This window comes from Salvelinus fontinalis, chromosome 6, assembly GCF_029448725.1.
Source record: "Salvelinus fontinalis isolate EN_2023a chromosome 6, ASM2944872v1, whole genome shotgun sequence".
Taxonomy (NCBI): Eukaryota; Metazoa; Chordata; class Actinopteri; order Salmoniformes; family Salmonidae; genus Salvelinus; species Salvelinus fontinalis.
Window position 1 is genome coordinate 1,699,726 of NC_074670.1, and position 25,876 is coordinate 1,725,601.

Below are 25,876 nucleotides of genomic sequence, written 5' to 3' on the forward strand. Positions count from 1 at the left end.
GCTTTATATTGGATCAACTGCATTCCCTTGTCTTGTTTTACCGTTGTGAGAGATGTCCAGACTGGAGATGCTGTCTTAACATTATAGATATAGAGAAGCTAGATAGAGTCTTACCGCTGTCAGAGATGTCCAGACTGGAGATGCTGTCTTAACATTATAGATATAGAGAAGCTAGATATAGCTTTACCGTTGTGAGAGATGTCCAGACTGGAGGTGTTGTCTTAACATTATAGATATAGAGAAGCTAGATACAGTTTTACCGTTGTCAGAGATGTCCAGACTGGAGATGCTGTCTTAACATTATAGATATAGAGAAGCTAGATAGAGTCTTACCGCTGTCAGAGATGTCCAGACTGGAGGTGTTGTCTTAACATTATAGATATAGAGAAGCTAGATACAGTTTTACCGTTGTCAGAGATGTCCAGACTGGAGATGCTGTCTTAACATTATAGATATAGAGAAGCTAGATAGAGTCTTACCGCTGTCAGAGATGTCCAGACTGGAGATGTTGTCTTAACATTATAGATATAGAGAAGGTAGATAGAGTCTTACCGCTGTCAGAGATGTCCAGACTGGAGGTGTTGTCTTAACATTATAGATATAGAGAAGCTAGATACAGTTTTACCGTTGTCAGAGATGTCCAGACTGGAGATGCTGTCTTAACATTATAGATATAGAGAAGCTAGATATAGTCTTACCGTTGTCAGAGATGTCCAGACTGGAGATGCTGTCTTAACATTATAGATATAGAGAAGCTAGATAGAGTCTTACCGTTGTCAGAGATGTCCAGACTGGAGATGCTGTCTTAACATTATAGATATAGAGAAGCTAGATAGAGTCTTACCGTTGTCAGAGATGTCCAGACTGGAGATGTTGGGGAGCTCAGCGATGCATCCCTCCAGGATCTGTGACCCCCCAGACCTGAGCTGTCAACAGAGAGACAAGATGACATATGAGACACAGAACAGCAGCTTCCCTAGGGCTGGGATAACAATAGATGTAGATAGAGAACAGCAGCTTCCCTAGGGCGGGGATAACAATAGATGTAGATAGAGAACAGCAGCTTCCCTAGGGCTGGGATAACAATAGATGTATATACAGAACAGCAGCTTCCCTAGGGCTGGGATAACAATAGATGTAGATAGAGAACAGCAGCTTCCCTAGGGCTGGGATAACAATAGATGTAGATAGAGAACAGCAGCTTCCCTAGGGCTGGGATAACAATAGATGTAGATAGAGAACAGCAGCTTCCCTAGGGCTGGGATAACAATAGATGTAGATAGAGAACAGCAGCTTCCCTAGGGCTGGGATAACAATAGATGTAGATAGAGAACAGTAGCTTCCCTAGGGCTGGGATAACAATAGATGTATATACAGAACAGCAGCTTCCCTAGGGCTGGGATAACAATAGATGTAGATAGAGAACAGCAGCTTCCCTAGGGCTGGGATAACAATAGATGTATATACAGAACAGCAGCTTCCCTAGGGCTGGGATAACAATAGATGTAGATAGAGAACAGCAGCTTCCCTAGGGCTGGGATAACAATAGATGTAGATAGAGAACAGCAGCTTCCCTAGGGCTGGGATAACAATAGATGTATATACAGAACAGCAGCTTCCCTAGGGCTGGGATAACAATAGATGTAGATAGAGAACAGCAGCTTCGCTAGGGCTGGGATACCAATAGATGTAGATAGGGAAGCTGCTGTTCTCTAGGGCTGGGATAACAATAGATGTATATAGAGAACAGCAGCTTCCCTAGGGCTGGGATAACAATAGATGTAGATAGAGAACAGCAGCTTCCCTAGGGCTGGGATAACAATAGATGTATATACAGAACAGCAGCTTCCCTAGGGCTGGGATAACAATAGATGTAGATAGAGAACAGCAGCTTCCCTAGGGCTGGGATAACAATAGATGTATATAGAGAACAGCAGCTTCCCTAGGGCTGGGATAACAATAGATGTAGATAGGGAAGCTGCTGTTCTCTAGGGCTGGGATAACAATAGATGTAGATAGAGAACAGCAGCTTCCCTAGGGCTGGGATAACAATAGATGTAGATAGAGAACAGCAGCTTCCCTAGGGCTGGGATAACAATATATGTAGATAGAGATCAGCAGCTTCCCTAGGGCTGGGAAAACAATAGATGTGTAGATAAAGAGAGAGAACTAAAATGGAGGGAGATACCACAACGTCTATGGTACAACACCACTAACAGACACGTTAGAAAAAGCAGAGAGGGTAAAGCAATACAATGAGATGTTAAAAACCTGCCATGTCTGTTCAGAACAGAGAACATGCACTATGACACTATTCTAAGTACTGGGAAATGAACAACATGGATCATCTGACCACAAAACATTCACTTCAATGACCATGACTTGGTGTCATCAATAGCCAAAAAGCTTTATAATTGAGAGACAGTTTACGAAGGGAATAATGATGGAATGATGATGGAATGATGATGGGTGGTAAATGGGTGTAACTGAATGACAACACCAGAGAAAGCAGTAAGGAGATAACAGGAATTACAGCCAGAAGTTAACAGGAATTACAGCCAGGAGTTAACAGGAATTATAGCCAGGAGTTAACAGGAATTACAGCCAGGAGTTAACAGGAATTACAGCCAGGAGTTAACAGAAATTACAGCCAGGAGTTAACAGGAATTACAGCCAGGAGATAGTTGGAATTATTGCCAGGGGTTAACAGGAATTACAGCCAGGAGTTAACAGGAATTATAACCAGGAGTTAACAGGAATTACAGCCAGGAGTTAACAGGAATTATAACCAGGAGTTAACAGGAATTATAGCCAGGAGTTAACAGGAATTATAGCCAGGAGTTAACAGGAATTACAGCCAGGAGTTAACAGGAATTACAGCCAGGAGTTAACAGGAATTACAGCCAGGAGATAACAGGAATTACAGCCAGGAGTTAACAGTATTTACAGCCAGGAGTTAACAGGAATTATAACCAGGAGTTAACAGGAATTACAGCCAGGAGTTAACAGGAATTACAGCCAGGAGTTAACAGGAATTATAACCAGGAGTTAACAGGAATTATAGCCAGGAGTTAACAGGAATTACAGCCAGGAGTTAACAGGAATTACAGCCAGGAGTTAACAGGAATTACAGCCAGGAGTTAACAGGAATTATAGCCAGGAGTTAACAGGAATTACAGCCAGGAGTTAACAGGAATTACAGCCAGGAGTTAACAGGAATTACAGCCAGGAGTTAACAGGAATTATAACCAGGAGTTAACAGGAATTACAGCCAGGAGTTAACAGGAATTACAGCCAGGAGTTAACAGGAATTACAGCCAGGAGTTAACAGGAATTACAGCCAGGAGATAACAGGAATTACAGCCAGGAGATAGCTGGAATTATTGCCAGGGGTTAACAGTAATTATCAGTAGTTAGTCAGGGTAATACTTACACAGTGACCAAGCTTAGAGCAGCATTAGGGGGAGAGAACAGGACACATCAGAGACATACAGGGACCAGTAGCTAGCTATTAGAGGGAACAACACACATCAGAGACATACAGGGACCAGTAGCTAGATATTAGAGGGAATAACACACATCAGAGACATACAGGGACCAGTAGCTAGCTATTAGAGGGAACAACACACATCAGAGACATACAGGGACCAGTAGCTAGCTATTAGAGGGAACAATCCTCTGGCTAGATCATCCGCATACAATTAGACAAGAGGATTTATCCCAAATGGCACCCTATTCCCTATGTAGTGCACTACTTCTGACCTGGGCCTATTGGGTTCTGGTCAAAAGTAGTGCACTACACGGGGAATAGGGTGCCATTTGGGAATCAACCAAGAACACATATAGTACTGTAGCACACAGTGAGACTGCTTCAAACCAATGGTTCATTATTACACACACAAAGACTGAAAGGCAAGAGATAATTTCGTATCTCAGCAGCGGTTTAACATGTGAAATGATTTCTCTAACTGTGGTTCCTGCTGCAGTGGTATTCAATGAATCTGTGGAAAGACATCTTTATTAGATTAGGGCATGGGGGTGAGAGAGAGTGTGTGTGTGTTTCTGTGCATGCGTGTGTGAGTGCGTGCCATAATTAGCCATTTCTATTCAATCTCCTTCCTGCTCCTCTCTTCTCTCTCTCTCGCTTCGCCAAGTGATCCAGTATGTAGAGTTATATAGAGTCATCAGGTATATGTGGAGAGGAGGAAGCTCTAACAGCAGACCGTGCTATGGGATGTTCACTCCAACAACGATCAAGGCCAAAGCTAGTGCACTTTATCATTCTTAAACTGACCAAGAACGTTCAGCAAAATGTCACATATCTGGACCAAGAACAAGAGGTGGATTCTTGCTTTAGCAGATCTGCTAATGTTTTGAATGTTACATATTAGGACATATAGTACTATAGTGAAGAGATCATGTTACCTATTAGGACATATAGTACTATAGTGAAGAGATCATGTTACATATTAGGACATATAGTACTATAGTGAAGAGACCATGTTACATATTAGGACATATAGTACTATAGTGAAGAGACCATGTTACATATTAGGACATATAGTACTATAGTGAAGAGACCATGTTACATATTAGGACATATAGTACATTAGTGAAGAGACCATGTTACATATTAGGACATATAGTACTATAGTGAAGAGACCATGTTACATATTAGGACATATAGTACTATAGTGAAGAGACCATGTTACATATTAGGACATATAGTACTATAGTGAAGAGACCATGTTACATATTAGGACATATAGTACTATAGTGAAGAGACCATTGGTGTATAGTAAATTGATAAAGCAACTAAAACACTTTTCCTCTGTCGTTATCTCATGCTGACTAATAAAGTTGTCTTTCATATTTATTTCCACAACTGGATGGCTAAATACATCGTGTTAACATGTCTTGCGAAAGGGCCTAAAAACAATCATCCTCGTTCTTTGACAAAACAGAGTAATTTTACAGATCTGTGAGAAGGTGGAGGGAATTCTCTCTCTCTGTGTTCTTACCTCACAGCAGCTGAGGTCTAAAGACACTTCCTTTAGAGTCTCTGTGTTCTTACCTCACAGCAGCTGAGGTCTAAAGACACTTCCTTTAGAGTCTCTGTGTTCTTACCTCACAGCAGCTGAGGTCTGAAGACACTTCCTTTAGAGTCTCTGTGTTCTTACCTCACAGCAGCTGAGGTCTAAAGACACTTCCTTTAGAGTCTCTGTGTTCTTACCTCACAGCAGCTGAGGTCTGAAGACACTTCCTTTAGAGTCTCTGTGTTCTTACCTCACAGCAGCTGAGGTCTGAAGACACTTCCTTTAGAGTCTCTGTGTTCTTACCTCACAGCAGCTGAGGTCTGAAGACACTTCCTTTAGAGTCTCTGTGTTCTTACCTCACAGCAGCTGAGGTCTAAAGACACTTCCTTTAGAGTCTCTGTGTTCTTACCTCACAGCAGCTGAGGTCTAAAGACACGTCCTTGATGTTGGGGTTACTGGCCAGACCGAGCAGAAGAGCTCTGCAAGGAAGACAACAATATTGCTTAATACATTTCAGGCAGACTCACTATTGGTTAGGTTTATAGTAGAGACTAACAATGAAGAATACTATCTTACAGGATGAAGAATCCAGTCTAGTTTATGGGATGAAGAATCCAGTCTAGTTTATGGGATGACGAATACAGTCTAGTTTATGGGATGAAGAATACAGTCTAGTTTATGGGATGAAGAATACTATCTAGTTTATGGGATGAAGAATCCAGTCTAGTTTATGGGATGAAGAATCCAGTCTAGTTTATGGGATGAAGAATCCAGTCTAGTTTGTGGGATGAAAAATCCAGTCTAGTTTATGGGATGAAGAATCCAGTCTAGTTTATGGGATGAAGAATCCAGTCTAGTTTATGGGATGAAGAATCCAGTCTAGTTAATGGGATGACTAATCCAGTCTAGTTTATGGGATGAAGAATCCAGTCTAGTTTATGGGATGAAGAATCCAGTCTAGTTCATTGGATGCTGAGAGAGTGAGATATACACTGAGTGTACAAAACATTAGGAACCTGCTCTTTCAGTGACATAGACTGACCAGGTGAATCCAGCTGAAAGTCACGAGTTAAATCCACTTCAATCAGAGTAAACGAAGGGGAGGAGACGGGTCAAAGAAGGTTTATTAAGCCTTGAGATAATTGAGACATGGATTGTTTGTCACATGGGATGACGCTGGAGAGACGAAGCAGGTACGGGGAGTAATAAATAACGGACATGGAACGAGACAGGAACAGCAAACAGGTAACACAAACAAAAGACAATCAAAGCAGAAGTGGGGAACAGAGCGGGGGAACTAACAAATATAGGGAGGTGATAACAGGTGAGTCCAATATCGCTGATGCGCGTGACGAGGGAATGCAGGTGTGCGTAATGGATGATAGGAGTGCGTGATGCTGGGCAGCCTGGCGCCCTCTTGCGCGGGGGGGGGGGGGGGGGGGGGGGGCGGGAGCAGACGTGACATTGTTTATGTATTCAGAAGGTGAATGGGCAAGACAAAAGCTTAAAGTGCCTTTGAACAGGGAGTGGTAGTAGGTGCCAGACGCGTCAAGAATGCACCGCTTCTGGGTTTTTCACGCTCAACAGTTTCCCGTGTGTATCGAGAATGGTCCACCACCCAAAGGACTTCAAGCCAACTTGACACGACTGTGGGAAGCATTAGAGTCAAAACGGGCCAGCATCCCTGTGGAACACTTTAAACACCTTGTAGAGTCCCATGCCCCCAACAAATTGAGGCTGTTCTGAGGGCAAAAGGGGGGTGCAACTCAATATTAGGAAGGTGTTCCTAATGTTTTGTACCCTCAGTGTAGCTCTATTTCCTATTATGGAACAAAATAAATATTGGAGGGGAGCGTAAGAGAGAGAAGAGACAGACAAAGAGAAGTGAGAAAGAGCGAGAAAGAAGGAGATGAGAGAGAGGGAAAGTGAGATGGAGGGACAGAAGAGATTGAGACAGAGGGGGGAGAGAGAAGAACTGAGAGAGATTGAGACAGAGAGGGGAGAGAAAGACAGAGATGCGAGAAAGACAGAGAGATGAGAAGAGAGAAAGACAGAGGAGAGAAAGAGAGAGAAAGACAGAGACAGAGGAGAGAAAGACAGAAGAGAGAAAGAGAGAGAGAAAGACAGAGATGAGAAGAGAGAAAGACAGAGGAGAGAAAGAGAGAGGAGAGAAAGACAGAGGAGAGAAAGACAGAGAAAGACAGAGACAGAGGAGAGAAAGACAGACAGGGGAGAGAAAGACAGAGGCAGCATGGGTAGTTTGCTCACTTCAAGGCCTCTGGAGGGAGTCTGGTCCCTGAAAGGTTGATGCAGCTGAGGGCCACGGCGCTGCTGAAGAAGTGCTTGAAGGATGGAGGCACATCTTTGCCTTTCCTGGAGACAAACAGAAACACAGAGAGGACAGTAAGGCCAGGCAACAGATGATACCTGACAGGCCATAGTATAGCAGCCTTGTGAACCACAGTTCAACGCTGCTCTCCAGTGACCTCTCCAAATCAGGATGTGTTGAACGAGCCCAATAGTGTAGTACACAGTGAATATTGTCACAGCTAGGAGATGTTAGGCGCGAAAGCCAGTAGCCCTGAAATGGCTACAGCCTTCATTATTATGGTGTATAGAAAGCCAGTAGCCCTGATATGGCTACAGTCTTCATTATTATGGTGTATAGAAAGCCAGTAGCCCTGATATGGCTGCAGCCTTCATTATTATGGTGTATAGAAAGCCAGTAGCCCTGATACGGCTACAGTCCTCATTATTATGGTGTATAGAAAGCCAGTAGCCCTGATATGGCTACAGTCTTCATTATTATGGTGTATAGAAAGCCAGCAGCCCTGATATGGCTACAGTCTTCATTATTATCGGGTATAGAAAGCCAGTAGCCCTGATATGGCTACAGTCTTCATTATTATGGTGTATAGAAAGCCAGTAGCCCTGATATGGCTACAGTCTTCATTATTATGGTGTATAGAAAGCCAGTAGCCCTGATATGGCTACAGTCTTCATTATTATCGGGTATAGAAAGCCAGTAGCCCTGATATGGCTGCAGTCTTCATTATTATGGTGTATAGAAAGCCAGTAGCCCTGATACGGCTACAGTCCTCATTATTATGGTGTATAGAAAGCCAGTAGCCCTGATAAGGCTACAGTCTTCATTATTATCGGGTATAGAAAGAAAGTAGCCCTGATATGGCTGCAGTCTTCATTATTATGGTGTATAGAAAGCCAGTAGCCCTGATATGGCTACAGTCTTCATTATTATGGTGTATAGAAAGCCAGTAGCCCTGATATGGCTGCAGTCCTCATTATTATGGTGTATAGAAAGCCAGTAGCCCTGATATGGCTGCAGTCTTCATTATTATGGTGTATAGAAAGCCAGTAGCCCTGATATGGCTACAGTCTTCATTATTATGGTGTATAGAAAGCCAGTAGCCCTGATATGGCTGCAGTCCTCATTATTATGGTGTATAGAAAGCCAGTAGCCCTGATATGGCAGCAGCCTTCATTATTATGGTGTATAGAAAGCCAGTAGCCCTGATACAGCTGCAGTCTTCATTATTATGGTGTATAGAAAGCCAGTAGCCCTGATATGGCAGCAGCCTTCATTATTATGGTGTATAGAAAGCCAGTAGCCCTGATACAGCTGCAGTCTTCATTATTATGGTGTATAGAAAGCCAGTAGCCCTGATATGGCTGCAGTCCTCATTATTATGGTGTATAGAAAGCCAGTAGCCCTGATATGGCAGCAGCCTTCATTATTATGGTGTATAGAAAGCCAGTAGCCCTGATACAGCTGCAGTCTTCATTATTATGGTGTATAGAAAGCCAGTAGCCCTGATATGGCAGCAGCCTTCATTATTATGGTGTATAGAAAGCCAGTAGCCCTGATACAGCTGCAGTCTTCATTATTATGGTGTATAGAAAGCCAGTAGCCCTGATATGGCTGCAGTCCTCATTATTATGGTGTATAGAAAGCCAGTAGCCCTGATATGGCTGCAGTCTTCATTATTATGGTGTATAGAAAGCCAGTAGCCCTGATATGGCTACAGTCCTCATTATTATGGTGTATAGAAAGCCAGTAGCCCTGATATGGCTACAGCCTTCATTATTATGGTGTATAGAAAGCCAGTAGCCCTGATATGGCTACAGTCTTCATTATTATCGGGTATAGAAAGCCAGTAGCCCTGATATGGCTACAGTCCTCATTATTATGGTGTATAGAAAGCCAGTAGCCCTGATATGGCTACAGTCTTCATTATTATGGTGTATAGAAAGCCAGTAGCCCTAATAAGGCTACAGCCTTCATTATTATGGTGTATAGAAAGCCAGTAGCCCTGATACGGCTGCAGTCCTCATTATTATGGTGTATAGAAAGCCAGTAGCCCTGATATGGCTGCAGTCCTCATTATTATGGTGTATAGAAAGCCAGTAGCCCTGATATGGCTGCGGCCTTCATTATTATGGTGTATAGAAAGCCAGTAGCCCTGATATGGCTGCAGTCCTCATTATTATGGTGTATAGAAAGCCAGTAGCCCTGATATGGCTGCAGTCCTCATTATTATGGTGTATAGAAAGCCAGTAGCCCTGATAAGGCTACAGTCTTCATTATTATGGTGTATAGAAAGCCAGTAGCCCTGATATGGCTGCAGCCTTCATTATTATGGTGTATAGAAAGCCAGTAGCCCTGATACGGCTACAGTCCTCATTATTATGGTGTATAGAAAGCCAGTAGCCCTGATATGGCTACAGTCTTCATTATTATGGTGTATAGAAAGCCAGTAGCCCTGATATGGCTACAGTCTTCATTATTATCGGGTATAGAAAGCCAGTAGCCCTGATATGGCTGCAGTCTTCATTATTATGGTGTATAGAAAGCCAGTAGCCCTGATACGGCTACAGTCCTCATTATTATGGTGTATAGAAAGCCAGTAGCCCTGATAAGGCTACAGTCTTCATTATTATCGGGTATAGAAAGAAAGTAGCCCTGATATGGCTGCAGTCTTCATTATTATGGTGTATAGAAAGCCAGTAGCCCTGATATGGCTACAGTCTTCATTATTATGGTGTATAGAAAGCCAGTAGCCCTGATATGGCTGCAGTCCTCATTATTATGGTGTATAGAAAGCCAGTAGCCCTGATATGGCAGCAGCCTTCATTATTATGGTGTATAGAAAGCCAGTAGCCCTGATACAGCTGCAGTCTTCATTATTATGGTGTATAGAAAGCCAGTAGCCCTGATATGGCTGCAGTCCTCATTATTATGGTGTATAGAAAGCCAGTAGCCCTGATATGGCTGCAGTCTTCATTATTATGGTGTATAGAAAGCCAGTAGCCCTGATATGGCTACAGTCCTCATTATTATGGTGTATAGAAAGCCAGTAGCCCTGATACGGCTACAGTCCTCATTATTATGGTGTATAGAAAGCCAGTAGCCCTGATATGGCTACAGCCTTCATTATTATGGTGTATAGAAAGCCAGTAGCCCTGATATGGCTACAGTCTTCATTATTATCGGGTATAGAAAGCCAGTAGCCCTGATATGGCTACAGCCTTCATTATTATGGTGTATTGAAAGCCAGTAGCCCTGATACGGCAGCAGCCTTCATTATTATGGTGTATAGAAAGCCAGTAGCCCTGATATGGCAGCAGCCTTCATTATTATGGTGTATAGAAAGCCAGTAGCATCCTTTTTATAAAAGACAGCAGCTTGTCCTTCACTCCCATACCCTCCCTTATAGGCTAGCTCTGTCCCCAGCGAGACTGTGATAGGCTAGCTCTGTCCCCACAGAGACTGTGATAGGCTAGCTCTGTCCCCAGAGAGACTGTGATAGGCTATCTCTGTCCCCACAGAGACTGTGATAGGCTATCTCTGTCCCCAGAGAGACTGTGATAGGCTAGCTCTGTCCCCAGAGAGACTGTGATAGGCTATCTCTGTCCCCACAGAGACTGTGATAGGCTATCTCTGTCCCCACAGAGACTGTGATAGGCTATCTCTGTCCCCAGAGAGACTGTGATAGGCTAGCTCTGTCCCCAGCGAGACTGTGATAGGCTAGCTCTGTCCCCACAGAGACTGTGATAGGCTAGCTCTGTCCCCAGAGAGACTGTGATAGGCTATCTCTGTCCCCAGAGAGACTGTGATAGGCTATCTCTGTCCCCACAGAGACTGTGATAGGCTAGCTCTGTCCCCACAGAGACTGTGATAGGCTATCTCTGTCCCCGAGAGACTGTGATAGGTTAGCTATGTCCCCAGCAAGACACTGTGATGGGGTAATGATGTGAGGAGAGACACTGTGATGGGGTAATGTGAGGAAAGACACTGTGATGAGGTAATGATGTGAGGAGAGACACTGTGATGAGGTAATGATGTGAGAAGAGACACTGTGATGGGGTAATGTGAGGAAAGACACTGTGATGGGGTAATGATGTGAGGAGAGACACTGATGGGGTAATGATGTGAGGAGAGACACTGTGATGGGGTAATGATGTGAGGAGAGACACTGTGATGGGGTAATGATGTGAGGAGAGACACTGTGATGGGGTAATGATGTGAGGAGAGACACTGTGATGAGGTAATGATGTGAGGATAGACACTGTGACGGGGTAATGATGTGAGGAGAGACACTGTGATGGGGTAATGATGTGAGGAAAGACACTGTGATGGGGTAATGATGTGAGGAGAGACACTGTGATGGGGTAATGATGTGAGGATAGACACTGTGACGGGGTAATGATGTGAGGAGAGACACTGTGATGGGGTAATGATGTGAGGAAAGACACTGTGATGGGGTAATGATGTGAGGAGAGACACTGTGATGGGGTAATGATGTGAGGAGAAACACTGTGCTGGAGTAATGATGTGAGGAGAGACACTGTGACGGGGTAATGATGTGAGGAGAGACACTGTGATGGGGTAATGATGTGAGGAGAGACACTGTGATGGGTAATGATGTGAGGAGAGACACTGATGGGGTAATGATGTGAGAGACACTGTGATGGGGTAATGATGTGAGGAGAAACACTGTGCTGGAGTAATGATGTGAGAAGAGACACTGTGACGGGGTAATGATGTGAGGAGAGACACTGTGATGGGGTAATGATGTGAGAAGAGACACTGTGACGGGGTAATGATGTGAGAGACACTGATGGGGTAATGATGTGAGATACACTGTGATGGGGTAATGATGTGAGATACACTGTGATGGGGTAATGATGTGAGGAGAGACTGATGGGTAACACAAATTTAAACAAACTCACGTCTCCTTGAACCATTACCCACAACTACTGTAGGTAATCTGACTGATATGCAAAGAGGGTACTCTGTCTACAAATCAATCTCCAGGTGTTTGACAGATAAGAGTTAGAACACTGAGAACAGAACACTGAGAATTGAACACTGAGAATAGAACACTGAGAATAGAACACTGAGAATAGAACACTGAGAATAGAACACTGAGAATAGAACACTGAGAATAGAATACTGAGAATAGAACACTGAGAATAGAACACTGAGAATAGAACACTGAATAATGGTTCTAACATGCACTGCACATCATTAGTGATGTCCGATATGGTCTGTTCAGTTCAGTGAGGACAGGAAGTAGTTTCACTGTAATCATATGGTCTGTTCAGTTCAGTGAGGACAGGAAGTAGTTTCACTGTGATCATATGGTCTGTTCAGTTCAGTGAGGACAGGAAGTAGTTTCACTGTGATCATATGGTCTGTTCAGTTCAGTGAGGACAGGAAGTAGTTTCCCAGTAATCATATGGTCTGTTCAGTTCAGTGAGGACAGGATGTAGTTTCACAGTAATCCTTTTCTGGTTACCATGTTTCTATTTCCCCCAATCTAGAGAGAAGCCTTCCTACCCATTGAACCTGACACTGATATCAATACACTAACGTCAATAAGGGCAGTCCAGGCTGGCATTACATTCAGCAGAGCAGAGTCAGAGTTTCACTGTGCTGCTTGGCCTCAGTGATCTCCTAAAGAGTGATGCATCAGGGGTCAAATGTCAGGGGTCAAATGTCAGCTGACGGATGGCCACCATCATGTAGCCCAAGGAATTGACTCTTCCCGTCCTGTATTTGGAGAGTGAAAATTGCTAACAGGACAATTCTGATCAAAGTTGACTGTTTCCTCAACTTTGGACGTATATATTCAGGTTAATTTAAGGAACTGACTGGCTAAGCAACCATGCAAAATGTTCAATCTCTTCCCCTGTCTGTGAGAGCAGAGCGCTGTGCAGTGAATAGAAATCTCAGTTTCGAGTTCCAAGGGCGTGAAAAGAGCTCTTTCCCAGGATCAGCTTGTGAATGCATGAGAGAGAGAGAGAGAGAGAGAGAGAGAGAGAGAGAGAGAGAGAGAGAGAGAGAGAGAGAGAGAGAGAGAGAGAGAGAGAGAGAGAGAGAGAGAGAGAGAGAGAGAGAGAGAGGAGAGAGAGAGAGAGAGAGAGAGAGAGAGAGAGAGAGAGAGAGAGAGAGAGAGAGAGAGAGAGAGAGAGAGAGAGAGAGAGAGAGAGAGAGAGAGAGAGAGAGAGAGAGAGAGAGAGAGAGAAACTGCAGCGGAGGCAGAAACAGGATTGGCAGATTGTTGGTGTGTGTGAGAGAGAGAGTGTGTGTACACACCTTGTTTATTTGTGTGTGTGAGGGAGGAATAATTTATTTATATATATATTTGTAAACCCTTATTTTACCAGGTAATTTGACTGAGAACACATTCTCATTTACAACAACGACCTGGGGAAAAATTACAGGGGAGAGGAGGGTGGGGGGTGAATGAGCCAATTGTAAACTGGGGATGATTAGGTGACCTTGATGGTATGAATGCTCTTAGTTTGATCCTTTGAAAATAGACACAAAACGTTTCTGGGGATGAGCATGTGCATCTTCAATATGTACCCATTGTTCCTCTTTAGTACATTTAACTACACTGCTCAAAAAAATAAAGGGAACACTTAAACAACACAATGTAACTCCAAGTCAATCACACTTCTGTGAAATCAAACTGTCCAATTAGGAAGCAACACTGATTGACAATACATTTCACATGCTGTTGTGCAAATGGAATAGACAACAGGTGGAAATTATAGGCAATTAGCAAGACACCCCCAATAAAGGAGTGGTTCTGCAGGTGGTGACCACAGACCACTTCTCAGTTCCTATGCTTCCTGGCTAATGTTTTGGTCACTTTTGAATGCTGGCGGTGCTTTCACTCTAGTGGTAGCATGAGACGGAGTCTACAACCCACACAAGTGGCTCAGGTAGTGCAGCTCATCCAGGATGGCACATCAATGCGAGCTGTGGCAAGAAGGTTTGCTGTGTCTGTCAGCGTAGTGTCCAGAGCATGGAGGCTCTACCAGGAGACAGGCCAGTACATCAGGAAACGTGGAGGAGGCCGTAGGAGGGCAACAACCCAGCAGCAGGACCGCTACCTCCGCCTTTGTGCAAGGAGGAGCACTGCCGGAGCCCTGCAAAATGACCTCCAGCAGGCCACAAATGTGCATGTGTCTGCTCAAACGGTGAGGGTGGTATGAGGGCCCGACGTCCACAGGTGGGGGTTGTGCTTACAGCCCAACACCGTGCAGGACGTTTGGCATTTGCCAGAGAACACCAAGATTGGCAAATTCGCCACTGGCGCCCTGTGCTCTTCACAGATGAAAGCAGGTTCACACTGAGCACATGTGACAGACGTGACAGTCTGGAGACGCCGTGGAGAACGTTCTGCTGCCTGCAACATCCTCTAGCATGACCGGTTTGGCGGTGGGTCAGTCATGGTGTGGGGTGGCATTTCTTTGGGGGGCCGCACAGCCCTCCAGTGCTCGCCAGAGGTAGCCTGACTGCCATTAGGTACCGAGATGAGATCCTGAGACCCCTTGTGAGACCATATGCTGGTGCGGTTGGCCCTGGGTTCCTCCTAATGCAAGACAATGCTAGACCTCATGTGGCTGGAGTGTGTCAGCAGTTCCTGCAAGAGGAAGGCATTGATGCTATGGACTGGCCCGCCCGTTCCCCAGACCTGAATCCAATTGAGCACATCTGGGACATCATGTCTCGCTCCATCCACCAACGCCACGTTGCACCACAGACTGTCCAGGAGTTGGCGGATGCTTTAGTCCAGGTCTGGGAGGAGATCCCTCAGGAGACCATCCGCCACCTCATCAGGAGCATGCCCAGGCGTTGTAGGGAGGTCATACAGGCACGTGGAGGCCACACACACTACTGAGCCTCATTTTGACTTGTTTTAAGGACATTACATCAAAGTTGGATCAGCCTGTAATGTGGTTTTCCACTTTAATTTTGAGTGTGACTCCAAATCCAGACCTCCATGGGTTGATAAATTTGATTTCCATTGATAATTTTTGTGTGACTTTGTTGTCAGCACATTCAACTATGTAAAGACAAAAGTATTTAATAAGAATATTTCATTCATTCAGATCTAGGATGTGTTATTTTAGTGTTCCCTTTATTTTTTTGAGCAGTGTATATGTCCCAAGTGAAAGCCTTGGGTGGTGAGTTGAGGGTCTGGAAGGTTTAAACCCCCCTCAGATTTAGGAAGATGTAAAACGTTCCTTTTTAGTCTATGAGTTTAATTTGTATACTTTTTAAAAGAATGTCTTTGGTGGGCTAATTGGCATTACCCAGAATAAGTTTAAAAACTTTGCCATTCTGAAGAGGTTTATTCTACCTGTTAGATTTATGGGAAGATTGTTCCATTTAATTAGGTTTGCTTTCATATTGTTTAGTAAAAGGATAAAGTTATCTTTATAAATGTGTTGTTTGTTGTCACTTATTAAGCATCCTAAGTGGTTGATATTTTTTGTAGTCTACTTTTTTCCCCTACGTCCATTTTATATCCTGAGATTTTAGTATTCTGAAAATATTTTTAGCAGGGGAGGGGGGGGGGGGGCATTGAGTTTTCAATATTGATCAGGTATATCAGGAGATTGTCTGCAAATAAGTTTAGTTTATACTAATGTTTACCAATACTGATGATACCTGTTACGTTTGGGTCCTGTCTAATTCTTTCTGCAAGCTGTTCAATTGCCAGTGCAAACAGGAGGGGGGAGAGAGGACATCCTTGTCTTGTGCCCCATTCTAAAGCAATTTCATCATTTTTATAAAATGCACTATTGCATCTGGAAAGTTGAAAGCTTCCAAAGTTTTGAAGCGAAAAGCCAATTCAAGATGGTCGAAAGCCTTTTCGGCATCAACATTGAATAAATCTATATCTTTTAGCGTATTGTATTATACTGAAACATGCTCTTGTATTTATTTATTTTAAAAAAATGTTTGATTGATATGTATCTAGTCTGGTAAAACTTTTCCCATTCTATTGCTTTATCACTTTTAAGAATCAATTGTTTATATTAATCTAATTATCCAGGGTCAATCGTGGTTGTTATTCTTACAAGAGTGTGCTGCATTGGGAACATTTAAAGTTAGTAACATTATTTGCTTCTAATGCAATTCACTTTAAAATGTGAAATCCGGTATATTTATGTGATAAACCATCACACCTCCTCCATGCTTCACGGTGGGAACCACACATGCGGAGATCATCCGTTCACCTACTCTGCATCTCACAAAGACATGGCGGTTCGAACCAAAAATCTCAAATTTAGAATCATCAGACCAAAGGACAGATTTCCACCGGTCTAATCTCCATTGCTCGTGTTTCTCGGCCCAAGCAAGTCTCTTCTTCTTATTGGTGTCCTGTAGTAGTGGTTTCTTTGCAGCAGTTCCACCATGAAGGCCTGATTCACGCAGTCTCCTCTGAACAGCTGATGTTGAGATGTTACTTGAACTCTGAAGTATTTATTTGGGATGCAATCTAATCTAACATTGATGGACTGTTGTTTCTCTTTGCTTATTTGAGCTGTTCTTGCCATAGTCCTATATGGTAAAATAATAAGTCTATACTATCTTCTGTATACCACCCCTACCTTGTCACAACACAACTGATTGGCTCAAACGCATTAAGAAGGAAATACATTTTAACAAGGCACAATTTAAATATATTCCAGGTGACTACCTCATGAAGCTGGTTGAGAGAATACCAAGAATGTGCAAAGCTGTCATCAAGGCAAAGGGTGGCTACTTTGAAGAATCTAAAATCAAAAAGATTTTTTGATTTGTTTAACACTTTTTTTGGTTACTACATGATTCCATTCTTCACTATTATTCTACAATGTAGAAAACCCTTGAAAAACCCTTGAATGATGAGTAGGTGTGTCCAAACGTTTGACTGGTACTGTGCGTCTAGATTGAACTTTAGATAGACCTCTCAGTAGTGTTCTCCATGTGCTCTATGATGATCTGATGATGATGATGTGAATGGTTGGGTGTGGTATGGTTGTGGTATGGTTGTGGTATGGTTGTGGTATGGGTGTGGTATGGGTGTGGTATGGGTGTGGTATGGTTGTGGTATGGTTGTGGTATGGTTGTGGTATGGTTGTGGTATGGTTGCGGTATGGTTTCAGTATCATTGTGGTATGGTTGTGGTATGGTTGTGGTATGGTTGTGGTATGGTTGCGGTATGGTTGCGGTATGGTTGTGGTATGGTTTCAGTATCATTGTGGTATGGTTGTGGTATGGTTGTGGTATGGTTGCGGTATGGTTGTGGTATGGTTGTGGTATGCTGTCATGTTATTGTTGTTGTTTCTGCAGTAATTGCCTCGCTGGGAATTTAATTGATAATACAATTGAAATTAAATCATATAAAACTGTCAGACAGCTTCCTAACTAACAACTATCAATCCTCCTGGTTCAGACACATTGATAAACGACAACCACCCACAGACTAGCTAAATATTAATATTTAAATACATTACAATCTGAATAGGGCTGCAAAGCCGCAACATGGGGCCTTGGTTTGTGCTGTGGTGGAGATCTTTGTGGGCTATACTCGGCCTTGTCTCAGGAGTGTAAGTTGGTGGTTGAAGATATCCCTCTAGTGGTGCGGGGGCTGTGCTTTGGCAAAGTGGGTGGGGTTATATCCTTCCTGTTTGGCCCTGTCCGGGGGTATCTTCGGATGGGGCCACAGTGTCTCCTGACCGCTCCTGTCTCAGCCTCCAGTATTTATGCTGCAGTAGTTTATGTGTCGGGGGGCTAGGGTCAGTTGGTTATACCTGGAGTACCTCTCCTGTCTTATCCAGTGTCCTGTGTGAATTTAAGTATGCTCTCTCTAATTCTCTCGTTCTCTCTTTCTTTCTCTCTCTCTGAGAACCTGAGCCCTAGGACCATACGTCACGGCAAACCGGGCATGATGACTCCTTGCTGTCCCCAGTCCACCTGGCCTTGCTGCTGTTCCAGTTTCAACTGCTCTGCCTGCAGTTATGGAACCCCTACCTGTCCCAGAACTGCTGCTTTCAACTCTTAATGATCGGCTATGAAAAGCCAACTGACTTTTATTCCTGATTATTATTTGACCATGCTTGTCATTTATGAACATCTTGAAAATCTTGGCTCTCTCTAATTTTCTCCTTCTCTCTTTCTTTCTCTCTCTCGGAGGACCTGAGCCCTAGGACCATACGTCAGGACTACCGGGCATGATGACTCCTTGCTGTCCCCAGTCCGCCTGGCCTTGCTGCTATTCCAGTTTCAACTGTTCTGCCTGCGGTTACGGAACCCCTACCTGTCCCAGACCTGCTGTTTTCAACTCTTAATGATCGGCTATGAAAAGCCAACTGACATTTATTCCTGATTATTATTTGACCATGCTTGTCATTTATGAACATTTTGAAAATCTTGGCTCTCTCTAATTTTCTCCTTCTCTCTTTCTTTCTCTCTCTCGGAGGACCTGAGCCCTAGGACCATACGTCAGGACTACCGGGCATGATGACTCCTTGCTGTCCCCAGTCCGCCTGGCCTTGCTGCTATTCCAGTTTCAACTGTTCTGCCTGCGGTTATGGAACCGCCACCTGTCCCAGACCTGCTGTTTTCAACTCTTAATGATCGGCTATGAAAAGCCAACTGACATTTATTCATGATTATTATTTGACCATGCTTGTCACTTATGAACATTTTGAACATCTTGGCATAGTTCTGTTATAATCTCCACCCGGCACAGCCAGAAGAGGACTGGCCACCCCTCATAGCCTGGTTCCTCTCTAGGTTTCTTCCTAGGTTTTGGTTTTTCCTAGCCACCGTGCTTCTACACCTGCATTGCTTGCTGTTTGGGGTTTTAGGCTGGGTTTCTGTACAGCACTTCGAGATATTAGCTGATGTACGAAGGGCTATATAAAATAAACTTGATTGATTGATTGATTTGGTGGCAGCCGTACAAGAACTAACACTTTGTGACCAACTGGGCAATGTGGTGAGATCAAATGAACGAGCTAAATGAGATAATGCTAGGACTAAAATAGATGTATTATGATAAGATGAGATGACCCCACGGCTGAGGCAGAGGGTCTGTGGTACTCTACCCTACACTACTGCTGGTTGTTATATTATGGGATGTTGTGGGTCTCACCTATGTGCAAATACACTCTTGGACATGTTGAGGACAGAGAGGTTCTGGACGGAGCCTCTCAGGAGAGCAGAACACACCTGGAATACAGAGCAATTGGTTAGAACAGATATTAGTATTAGCTATTAGCATTAACACACTTATAATACAGAGGAGTGGATTAGCACAGATACCAGCTTTAGCCAATAGCATTAGCCATTAGCATTAACACACCTATAATACAGAGGAGTGGATTAGCACAGATACCAGCTTTAGCCAATAGCATTAGCCATTAGCATTAACACACCTATAATACAGAGGAGTGGATTAGCACAGATACCAGCTTTAGCCAATAGCCATTAGCCATTAGCATGGCTAGCATGGTTTCTGTACAGCACTTTGAGATATCAGCTGATGTACGAAGGGCTATATAAATACATTTGATTTTAATTTGATTTGATTAACACACGGAGGGACTTGGATGAAATGATTGAATGACATGTATGTGTACATTTATTTTGCAAAGCTCACGCACGCAACATGGCCGGTTTGGTCAGCATGTTAGTCTATGCTGTTTGATGCAACACCATCTGGCCATGAACATGGTTGTTCATGGGGCTGGTTACAATGTATCACTGATCAAACGTTCTCATAAGGTCCGTGGCTTGGAGCAAACCAGTTAAAAAAACATTTAAACGAAGTTGGGATCCTTAATGTTAAGAAAAATCCATAACCAAATGTTTAATATTTCCCCCCCCCCACATAATCAGTGCCGTTATCACAAAACATAATTTTCCGTGTTATAGTCTACCTAGATTATATGGCTATAAAACCAGAGGAAGAGGTGAACTTCAGGTTACTTTAGGTAACTTTAGGGTAACTTTAGGTTACTTTAGGGTAACTTTAGGTAACTTTAGGGTTACTTTTTGGTAACTTTAGGTAACTTTAAGTTACTTTAGGGTTACTTTATTTAACTTTAGGGTTGCTTTGGTTACTTTAGGTAACTTTGGGTAACTTTAGGGTTACTTTAGGTAACTTTAGGGTTACTTTAGGTAACTTTAGGGTAAATTTAGGGTTACTTTAGGGTAACTTTTGGTAACTTTGGGTTACTTAAGGGTTACTTTAGGGTTAGTTTAGGTAACTTTGGGTTATTTTAGGTAACTTTGGGTTACTTTCGGTAACTTTAGGATATTTTAGGTAACTTTAGGGTTACTTTAGGTAACTTTGGGTAACTTTAGGGTTACTTTAGGGTAACTTTAGGGTTACTTTGGGTTACTTTAGGTAACTTTGGGTTACTTTAGGGTAACTTTAGGGTTACTTTAGGGTAACTTTGGTAACTTGGGGTAACTTTAGGGTTACTTTAGGGTAACTTTAGGGTTACTTTAGGTAACTTTGGGTAACTTTAGGGTTACTTTAGGGTTACTTTAGGGTTACCTTAGGTAACTTTAGGTAACATTAGGGTTACTTTATGATAACTTTAGGGTTACTTTAGGTAACTTTAGGGTTACTTTGGGTTACTTTGGGTAACTTTAAGTAACTTTAGGGTAACTTTTGGTAACTTTAAGGTTACTTTAAGGTTACTTTAGGATTACTTTAGGGTTACTTTAGGGTTACTTTAGGATTACTTTAGGGTTACTTTAGGTGACTTTGCAGGGCAAGACAGTTAATACTTAGCGAGAGACAGATGGCCAGATAAATGCACATTGTTCTGTCTGCTGGTCTGATCCTCTCCCTCCCACTGAGTGGATGGTGGTGTTTATGTCTCCTCATATGAAACTAGGCTGTATCGATGACTCTATTCAGATATCATGGTATGTCCCTCCTCTCTCTCCCTCCCTCTGAGTGGGTGGTGGTGTTTATGTCTCCTCATATGAAACTAGGCTGTATCGATGACTCTATTCAGATATCATGGTATGTCCCTCCTCTCTCTCCCTCCCTCTGAGTGGATGGTGGTGTTTATGTCTCCTCATATGAAACTAGGCTGTATCGATGACTCTATTCAGATATCATGGTATGTCCCTCCTCTCTCTCCCTCCCTCTGAGTGGGTGGTGGTGTTAATGTCTCCTCATATGAAACTAGGCTGTATCGATGACTCTATTCAGATATCATGGTATGTCCCTCCTCTCTCTCCCTCCCTCTGAGTGGGTGGTGGTGTTAATGTCTCCTCATATGAAACTAGGCTGTATCGATGACTCTATTCAGATATCATGGTATGTCCCTCCTCTCTCTCCCTCCCGCTGAGTGGGTGGTGGTGTTTATGTCTCCTCATATGAAACTAGGCTGTATCGATGACTCTATTCAGATATCATGGGATGTTGCTCCTCGAAAACACCTTGGTTACGGCATGTTTGTTTTGACTTTTAGGGAAGGCAACACTACGGCTTTTTAAACGCCGACACGAAACCTTCTCTGGAGACATGAACAGCATTTTACTTGTCTGTAAAGTAATGCCGCTTCTGAAGCGGGATTAAGGTCCATCACTAGGCGACCAGAACGGTCAATCCTAGCCTGCCTGTTGCCAGCGCGCACACCACTGTCTCCTAAAAAAGTAGTTTAAAGTTTGTTAAATATTACCACTTAGCAAGACATTTAGTAGAAAGAAAACACTTCACACACACACACACACACACACACACACACACACACACACACACACACACACACACACACACACACACACACACACACACACACACACACACACACACACACACACACACCCACATGTAATCCTACAGGCAGGAAATGCACACCAGACTATTGTCTCACTCACCAGGTCCAGAGAACAGTCTGTGTTGGACAAGTCCAGAGTCGTCAGGTTGTTGGGTTGGGCCAGGAAATGGTAGAAATGCTGCAAGAAAAATGGAGGGAAAAAACACGTTTTAGTGCTAGTACACAAAGAGTCTGGATGGATGAATGATGGTCTGATGCTGTCTGGATAACACTGTCTGTTTGATGCTGTCTGGATAAATGATGGATAAATGATGGTCTGATGCTGTCTATAGGTAACAGGTAATACTGTCTGGATAAATGATGGTCTGATGCTGTCTATAGGTAACAGGTAAAACTGTCTGGATAAATGATGGTCTGATGCTGTCTATAGGTAACAGGTAATACTGTCTGGATAAATGATGGTCTGATGCTGTCTATAGGTAACAGGTAATACTGTCTGGATAAATGATGGTCTGATGCTGTCTATAGGTAACAGGTAATACTGTCTGGATGGATAAATGATGGTCTGATGCTGTCTATAGGTAACAGGTAATCCTGTCTGGATAAATGATGGTCTGATGCTGTCTATAGGTAACAGGTAATACTGTCTGGATAAATGATGCTGTCTATAGGTAACAGGTAATACTGTCTGGATGGATGAATGATGGTCTGATGCTGTCTATAGGTAACAGGTAATACTGTCTGGATAAATGATGGTCTGATGCTGTCTATAGGTAACAGGTAATCCTGTCTGGATAAATGATGGTCTGATGCTGTCTATAGGTAACAGGTAATACTGTCTGGATAAATGATGCTGTCTATAGGTAACAGGTAATACTGTCTGGATAAATGATGGTCTGATGCTGTCTATAGGTAACAGGTAATACTGTCTGGATAAATGATGGTCTGATGCTGTCTATAGGTAACAGGTAATACTGTCTGGATAAATGATGGTCTGATGCTGTCTATAGGTAACAGGTAATACTGTCTGGATGGATGAATGATGGCCTGATGCTGTCTATAGGTAACAGGTAATACTGTCTGGATAAATGATGGTCTGATGCTGTCTATAGGTAACAGGTAATACTGTCTGGATAAATGATGGTCTGATGCTGTCTATAGGTAACAGGTAATACTGTCTGGATAAATGATGGTCTGATGCTGTCTATAGGTAACAGGTAATACTGTCTGGATAAATGATGGTCTGATGCTGTCTATAGGTAACAGGTAATACTGTCTGGATAAATGATGGTCTATAGGTAACAGGTAATACTGTCTGGATAAATGATGGTCTGATGCTGTCTATAGGTAACAGGTAATACTGTCTGGATGGATAAATGATGGTCTGATGCTGTCTATAGGTAACAGGTAATACTGTCTGGATAAATGATGGTCTGATGCTGTCTATAGGTAACAGGTAATACTGTCTGGATAAATGATGGTCTGATGCTGTCTATAGGTAACAGGTAATACTGTCTGGATGGATGAATGATGGTCTGATGCTGTCTATAGGTAACAGGTAATACTGTCTGGATAAATGATGGTCTGATGCTGTCTATAGGTAACAGGTAATCCTGTCTGGATAAATGATGGTCTGATGCTGTCTATAGGTAACAGGTAATACTGTCTGGATAAATGATGCTGTCTATAGGTAACAGGTAATACTGTCTGGATAAATGATGGTCTGATGCTGTCTATAGGTAACAGGTAATACTGTCTGGATAAATGATGGTCTGATGCTGTCTATAGGTAACAGGTAATACTGTCTGGATAAATGATGGTCTGATGCTGTCTATAGGTAACAGGTAATACTGTCTGGATAAATGATGGTCTGATGCTGTCTATAGGTAACAGGTAATACTGTCTGGATGGATAAATGATGGCCTGATGCTGTCTATAGGTAACAGGTAATACTGTCTGGATAAATGATGGTCTGATGCTGTCTATAGGTAACAGGTAATACTGTCTGGATAAATGATGGTCTGATGCTGTCTATAGGTAACAGGTAATACTGTCTGGATAAATGATGGTCTGATGCTGTCTCTAGGTAACAGGTAATACTGTCTGGATAAATGATGGTCTGATGCTGTCTATAGGTAACAGGTAATACTGTCTGGATAAATGATGCTGTCTATAGGTAACAGGTAATACTGTCTGGATAAATGATGGTCTGATGCTGTCTATAGGTAACAGGTAATACTGTCTGGATAAATGATGCTGTCTATAGGTAACAGGTAATACTGTCTGGATAAATGATGGTCTGATGCTGTCTCTAGGTAACAGGTAATACTGTCTGGATAAATGATGGTCTGATGCTGTCTATAGGTAACAGGTAATACTGTCTGGATAAATGATGGTCTGATGCTGTCTATAGGTAACAGGTAATACTGTCTGGATAAATGATGGTCTGATGCTGTCTATAGGTAACAGGTAATACTGTCTGGATAAATGATGGTCTGATGCTGTCTATAGGTAACAGGTAATACTGTCTGGATAAATGATGGTCTGATGCTGTCTCTAGGTAACAGGTAATACTGTCTGGATAAATGATGGTCTGATGCTGTCTCTAGGTAACAGGTAATACTGTCTGGATAAATGATGGTCTGATGCTGTCTATAGGTAACAGGTAATACTGTCTGGATAAATGATGGTCTGATGCTGTCTATAGGTAACAGGTAATACTGTCTGGATAAATGATGGTCTGATGCTGTCTATAGGTAACAGGTAATACTGTCTGGATAAATGATGGTCTGATGATGTCTATAGGTAACAGGTAATACTGTCTGGATAAATGATGGTCTGATGCTGTCTATAGGTAACAGGTAATACTGTCTGGATAAATGATGGTCTGATGCTGTCTATAGGTAACAGGTAATACTGTCTGGATAAATGATGGTCTGATGCTGTCTATAGGTAACAGGTAATACTGTCTGGATAAATGATGGTCTGATGCTGTCTATAGGTAACAGGTAATACTGTCTGGATAAATGATGGTCTGATGATGTCTATAGGTAACAGGTAATACTGTCTGGATAAATGATGGTCTGATGCTGTCTATAGGTAACAGGTAATACTGTCTGGATAAATGATGGTCTGATGCTGTCTCTAGGTAACAGGTAATACTGTCTGGATAAATGATGGTCTGATGCTGTCTATAGGTAACAGGTAATACTGTCTGGATAAATGATGGTCTGATGCTGTCTATAGGTAACAGGTAATACTGTCTGGATAAATGATGGTCTGATGCTGTCTATAGGTAACAGGTAATACTGTCTGGATAAATGATGGTCTGATGCTGTCTATAGGTAACAGGTAATACTGTCTGGATAAATGATGGTCTGATGCTGTCTATAGGTAACAGGTAATACTGTCTGGATAAATGATGGTCTGATGCTGTCTATAGGTAACAGGTAATACTGTCTGGATAAATGATGGTCTGATGCTGTCTCTAGGTAACAGGTAATACTGTCTGGATAAATGATGGTCTGATGCTGTCTCTAGGTAACAGGTAATACTGTCTGGATAAATGATGGTCTGATGCTGTCTCTAGGTAACAGGTAATACTGTCTGGATAAATGATGGTCTGATGCTGTCTATAGGTAACAGGTAATACTGTCTGGATAAATGATGGTCTGATGCTGTCTATAGGTAACAGGTAATACTGTCTGGATAAATGATGGTCT

At 42.8% G+C, this 25,876-nt stretch overlaps 1 protein-coding gene across 1 annotated transcript in view; it reads right to left on the bottom strand.

The window, feature by feature from the left end:
• The window catches only part of LOC129856752 (F-actin-uncapping protein LRRC16A-like), a 150,510-nt gene that overhangs the window by 70,247 nt on the left and 54,387 nt on the right, over positions 1-25,876 (bottom strand). The window contains exons 13-18 of the mRNA XM_055924474.1: positions 22,255-22,332; positions 19,505-19,581; positions 7,305-7,409; positions 5,446-5,515; positions 3,434-3,445; positions 845-926 (exon numbers count right to left, since the gene is read on the bottom strand). Of these exons, the coding sequence (XP_055780449.1) occupies positions 845-926; positions 3,434-3,445; positions 5,446-5,515; positions 7,305-7,409; positions 19,505-19,581; positions 22,255-22,332 (424 nt within the window). The remainder of the gene's footprint in view (positions 1-844; positions 927-3,433; positions 3,446-5,445; positions 5,516-7,304; positions 7,410-19,504; positions 19,582-22,254; positions 22,333-25,876) is intronic.